Source organism: Phaethon lepturus, unplaced genomic scaffold (assembly GCF_000687285.1).
Source record: "Phaethon lepturus isolate BGI_N335 unplaced genomic scaffold, ASM68728v1 scaffold49628, whole genome shotgun sequence".
In the NCBI taxonomy this organism is placed as follows: domain Eukaryota; kingdom Metazoa; phylum Chordata; class Aves; order Phaethontiformes; family Phaethontidae; genus Phaethon; species Phaethon lepturus.
The window spans coordinates 22,049-28,048 of NW_010559462.1; the positions used below are offsets into that span (position 1 = coordinate 22,049).

The 6,000-nt window shown below is 40.1% G+C and overlaps 1 protein-coding gene across 1 annotated transcript in view; it reads left to right on the forward strand.

Annotated features, from left to right (window-relative positions):
• The window catches only part of C2CD2 (C2 calcium-dependent domain containing 2), a gene marked incomplete at its 5' end in the record, with an annotated part of 34,861 nt that overhangs the window by 20,150 nt on the left and 8,711 nt on the right, over positions 1-6,000 (forward strand). The window contains 4 exons of the mRNA XM_010293350.1: positions 1,083-1,144; positions 3,568-3,707; positions 4,000-4,171; positions 4,945-5,058. Coding sequence (XP_010291652.1) covers positions 1,083-1,144; positions 3,568-3,707; positions 4,000-4,171; positions 4,945-5,058 — 488 coding nt within the window. The remainder of the gene's footprint in view (positions 1-1,082; positions 1,145-3,567; positions 3,708-3,999; positions 4,172-4,944; positions 5,059-6,000) is intronic.

The window sequence follows — 6,000 nt, forward strand, 5'->3', positions numbered from 1 at the left end:
AAAAACGAAAATACCTATCAGTCTGAAGATCAGTATACTGACCACCATGTCAGGCTCTGCTTTAACTTCATGGAAGGAGCAGCAATAGTACCATCAAGGTGCTTCCTTTCAAGTTTTGGAGGTGCACGAGGGGATGGGAGTGGCAGGGAAAAGCTTAAAACCTGCTGCCTAGATGATGTCCCACAACATCTAATGGAGGTGGGATGCTTGCAGCCAAGGTCACGCTATCCTGAAATGGAGACAAACAAAAATAAGATACATCTATGCATGCCCGTAAGGTTTTTGACAGAACACTATTGAGAAGGTTATAAAACCAAGTTTCACTGGAAGGTTCCTTAGTAGGTACCCAGTTTGCTTCACTGTCTTCATTAGAGGAAAGGTTTTGTATCTATGGTTTAGTCTATCTTATGAAGTACTGCACATGCCTATAATTCTAATAGTTCATGTCGGTTCTGTCACACAAAAACTAGTTCTTGTGGTCTTGCAACATCCTTGAGCCTTATTTTAGAAAAGTAATGCTGACTCTTCTCATATAAGACTAACTACCTTTATTTACTTGCATTTATTCTGCTTTTGCAGGACGCTTTCCTGCTTTGACAGGACACCCCACAGCTTTGAATGAGTTGTGGACTGGACCTGTTCCAGCATCTTGACCTACAAATCTGATCCTGACAGGAAAAAATACCTTCTTAGTGCTGTCGTGTAGCAGTAGACTAGGGACCAACACCAGCTTGAAGGATGGTGTTTGTCAACTGCTGGGGAGAGGAAAGGCCTCTTAAATTTTAGGAAATCGAACTTGTGCAACAGTGCTGGAGGGAACCAGGCCATGGTTTTCTGACTATTATCCCTTTAGTCAGTCTTACCTGAGGTCAAAAAGACGTGAGGCACGCAGCGTACCCAGTGGCCCAGCAGTGCTGCCATGTAGTGCTGCCTGCCTCGGTTAGCAAGTTGTACAGACTGGCTTAGTGCGGGCCAAGAAAAGTTAGGGTGTTGGCAACCAGAACAGGAAAGGGGGAAACCTAAGTGGGAAGGAAAATCTGCTCACCTGAAAAGACCTAACATAGTTTCGTTTTATTTCACAGTGAACTAAGTGCCAAATCAAAAGCATTGCAACTGCAAATAGTAGAAGATGGAAAGTTGGATAGTAAGTATTAAAACTGCATTATTTTGCATGATCAGCTCATGAGCATGGCTAAATGTTGACATAAGTCCTCTTTTAGTTCTACCTGGCTGTATAGCCCAGTGAGAACCTTGTCAGTTTCCTGAACCTGCATTAAAGTGTAGATGTCTTCTGCTGACTTGTCCTGGTAGTGAAATCAGGTATGCCTCAAGCATGTCTCTCGGCAGCCCTGGGGGGAAAAACAGCAGTGGAAGGGAGATCAGCTGAAAATAGCCAGCCAAACTTGTACGAAAGGGACACCTTGGGGAAAATTTATAACTTAAGTTTGTGGGTTTTAAACTCTGTAAGCCTGTCCTCAAATGGAGGTCCCAGAGTTGAAATCCATGGAAGATTGCGGAGTTCTTGCACAACACTGATTGACCTGGGTTGAGTGCTGTCTAGGTACACCGTTACTTCCATCCGTAATCATGGACAGAAGCGAGAATACACTGTTCATGTGTGTCTGTCCTCCCCTGAATTAATGCTACAGAGAAACCTTGAGTTTCTTTCTAGACTGTCAGCATACTGAGTCTTTTATGTGCTGATATCCTAATTTTTCAGCCTTTTGAACTTTTAACAGATCCACTGTGAGCAATTTTGGTTTCAAGTTAAGCTTTCCATGTTTTTCTGTGGCTGAAGGGAATCATGGGTGTTAATTCTAAATTCTTCCTTTTCAAGCCCCAGAGGCTGCCTAGCAATTACCAGGTATAAAACACACTAATTCTGATTATATGGGATTAAATATAAAACATGAAACATTTTTACTACTAGATTCTGTTGTTGCAGTTTGCAGTTAGCCTTCAGTGGCAAGAAAAACCCTCCACTGTACTATTGCATTTGGTTTATTTGGAGGAGTGTTACTTCCCTAGTGGGAATAACGGATGGGTTGCTGCTGAGACCAGAGGGCATACTGAGGTGTTCGCATGAGCTTTCTAAACTTGCTCCAAGTGCTTCATGACTTGGAATTTATTGAAGTGATGAAACAACATCTTAAATTCTTCTCATATACACTGCATGTTATTTTGCTGATACAGAATTTTGCTGTAGCTAGAAATAGTAACTGTATTTCACCTCTTGGAATCATTTGCTTTTTCCTTCTTATGTCAGGTTTCAGGTAAAAAAACAAACAAAAAAGAAACACTACTTTTTGACACTTAGATATTTCTCTGCATTTTGGTACTATTGTTTATACTCAGCCTAGTTGAGGAAAAAGTTCTGAAGTATTGGTCAAAGCTCTTCATACCCAGTGATTTAAAAAAATATGCTTTTACTCATGGTGTCTTGTGATAGTGGATGAAGGCTTGGACAATAATTTATTAGGTAATAATATTTGATCTGAGCCGTGGTTAACAAGTAATACAGCCAAGTGGATTGTGTTTTATTTTTTATTTTGGATTACTGTATTTTTATTTTTAATAATCTAGATATACAAAGTTGTGCAATACCTTCCATATTATCTGCAATTATTGGAGGGATTGGGGAGTCAAATGTAGGCAAATGCTTTAAAAAATTTCTCTGATACGGATGCCATTTTTTTATTTTTAAGAAAAAATGGAATCTAGATACAGTCAGCAAATGTATACTGTTACATGCATAAAGTTTAGTCTTGCCTGTACCTAAGCATCTTTAGTAATGGATCTTTCAAACAATACCAGTAATGTTCACATCCTGCTGAGAATCTAACTACCAGCCTGGTTTCCTGAAGAAAAAGGTCCCAATTGATTGCACTGACAATCATCTTCCCCCTCTCCTCCCCACATCTTAGCTGATCTTCTCCAAAAAATTTGAATAGAAAACTCCAAGTTGAATCATATTAATGAGAGCTGAGTAATGTGAATGTAATGTAGATCTCTACTCGTCTTTGAATTTTGCCAGGATTTAATCTCTGAAGTCGTGCAGTAATTTTGCTAATAGTTTGCTTCAGTCTAGTGTATTTAATAACGTAAGGGGAGGAACAAAAGAACTACTGAACTTGCACTAAAGTTCAAATGAAGAAAGAATATTCTTACTGATGCACCAGTTTACCAAGAATCCAGAGCCTTCTCTGAAATGAAAGATGCAGGTAGCTGGTTATGGAGATTGTTCAAGAACCTAACAGTAATATTTCTAGATGTTTCCTTTTCCCCTAAACATTCTGTATATACAGGGAAAAGTAGTGGCCAGAAATAGTGGCAAATAAGTGATGTTTAATGTCTCCATTATTTCCTGTTGCACAGTATTAGGCCAGGCTGAGGAATAGTCGTAAAATGAAAAGAAAGCTCTGAAAACTGCCAGGTTTCTGCCCCATGATGTAGAAACACTTCTTGCAATTAGCTGCCTACATTCTTCCTCCTCCTTTCCTGTCTTCTTACCTTAAACCTACTGACAGCTCAGATGTACACTGATTTTGTTGATTTTATTTCTTCTAGGTCCTTTATCTGTAAAGGTGGCTGTACCTCTAGACTTGTTCAGGAAACAACCTTCTGGCCAGCAAAGCTTTGCACTGAACAGCAGGGCCAGTGAGAGCAGCTCAGAGCCGGGGCCTGGGCTGGGATCCATTAGCGCAGAGGTACTGCTGCATTTGGGTGGTTTTACCGTGGATCTTTTACTTCGGGAAGTACTTGCAAATGCTTATCTTGTGCTTAGGGCTGTCACTCGAAGCGCAATGCAGTGTGTGGCCGAGTTAGTGTAGTGCATTCAGATTGCATGGTAACACTTCATGCTTTATTTGTGCCCATCAAAAGAATTAGCTGTTTGGCTCTTGAAAGTTAGTAAAAATGTGAAAGGAGTACTAGTGAGAAATGTTAAGTGTCCTTCTTACTTGACTGTTCTTCTAAGGTGAAACTTTTTTGTCTTCCTAGTTCTCTTTTATAGAACCCAATGAATTAAAGACGTGGCAAGTGTCTTCTCCAGTGCCAGCCACTAAGATAGAAAAGGATCGCACTGTGATGCCCTGTGGGACTGTGGTCACTACTGTAACTGCTGTGAAAACCAAACCTCGCCTAGAAGGGAGATCATCTCCACTGAGCACAGGTGAGGAAGTCCACTTCTCTGTGCTCACTCTTAGGGTTATCTGTGGGGACCAGGAGAATTTGGGGGGGGCAGGATGTAAGGACAGGTGCTGTTGTCCAGACTTCCCTGATGTGTTGGGGCGGAGGGGCCATTGCTTGTGTTCTTGAGGATCAAGTTTTTAATTTTCATGAAACGTTGCTCTTACAAGAGGAGGGGTTAATGCTCCTTTTAATACATGCTGTAGGACTTGATGGTAGACCGATAATGCAGAAGATCTTTGTTTTGGTGGATGGTTTTCCACGTGACAAAAGTGTCAGACTCTTAGAGTGCTGATGATAGACCATCCTGTGCATTCTAACCTTGATCTGTATTATAATGTCTAGTGAGGATTGGTGTCATCTTGTGACAAAGTTTCTTTTCAGCATGTCTTTCAGGAGTAGATTCTCTGATTCTTCTTGGGATAAGTGTGAAAGTAAAACCTCTCAACAGTCTATGTGTGAAGTTTCACAAAGAGATGCATTCTTTTAAGTTGTTAAGGCAGGTCTAAGTGGGTGTTTTCTAGCATATTATAGTAAAATGTTTAAAAACAATGAATACTTACATTTCACAGGTCTTTTGGGGTCAAGTTACCATAAAGAATGAGTTGAGAATTTGTATTAAACAACTTTCTCAAACACTTATGATTTAAGTATGATTTATGATTTATATGGCTTTAACAATGGTTTACTAAATTCTTATTATTTTCATAATAAAAGTCTTGAATAGTTTAAATAACCAAAAAACTTGGTTCTCAGATTCTCCTGTGAAAACTCCAGTTAAAGTAAAGGTGATTGAAAAGGATTTCTCTATTCAAGCTATCCATTCTCATGGTGCTCCAGTCAGCAAAACTTTATCGTCTTCGGATACAGGTAATAGAAATGTTCAAAGCTGCTAATGAGAATATGTCTCTCCCTGCTGCACATGGGGTTAATGTAATCCTGTTAAAATAACAGCAAACCCATATGGCTACTGCCTTTCAACAGGCACTGAGATGTTTATGTTAGGAAGTACTGTGGTTAGGGATATAGCAGTCTTGCAATAGAAGTCTGGTTTTAATTGGTGATTTAAATTAGTAATTTTCAATACATAACAATGAGCTGTGGTTTGGAGAGGGGAGGTGACTGCAGAAAAAACAGGCTGTCTTTTCTCTTACTTTTGAATGGAAGATTCCTCCTTTATAAAGGCATGGGAGACACTGGATAAAGTGAAAACCCAGTGAAACTTACCTCTAAGGCCATTGTGAAATCCCTCCTGTCTGAACAGAAGGCACAAGGCTGGGCTGATATAAGGAAGGATGAATTCTCTTCCTACCCCTGCCACTGGGCTTTTTTGTGCTAATGCAAATATACAATCTTGCTGTGCCTGTTTGTCCACCTTCCTAAGTCACCTGGCATACCACTGAAGTGCCTTCAGAGTGTCAGGTGGCACTGATAATTAATTATAAATTCACTTTGACTGTTTTAAACCTGATTTTGACTCTGGGGCACTTTACCTTTTCACGTTGCAACTCTGAATCTTCAGCATATTTTTAGTCCTTTGTGTGGTCACCATTTGATCTTTCAGTAGCTCTGTAGGCAACCATAATAAAAGATGTGACTGAGTCTAGCTGCAAATGGCACATGATGTGGAGTCCAGTTTTCTTTGTACAGATATGAGTGGAGATAAGACAATCTGGAGATGATCTAGACTGGTCCTGGAACAGTCAGAAGGCTTGCTGAGAGCTAGAAATGTATTGGTCAAAAGACAGAAATCTAGGGAAGAGCATGAACCAGTAACTGTGAATAGCTGCAGTAGCACTTGAATCTTTCCCT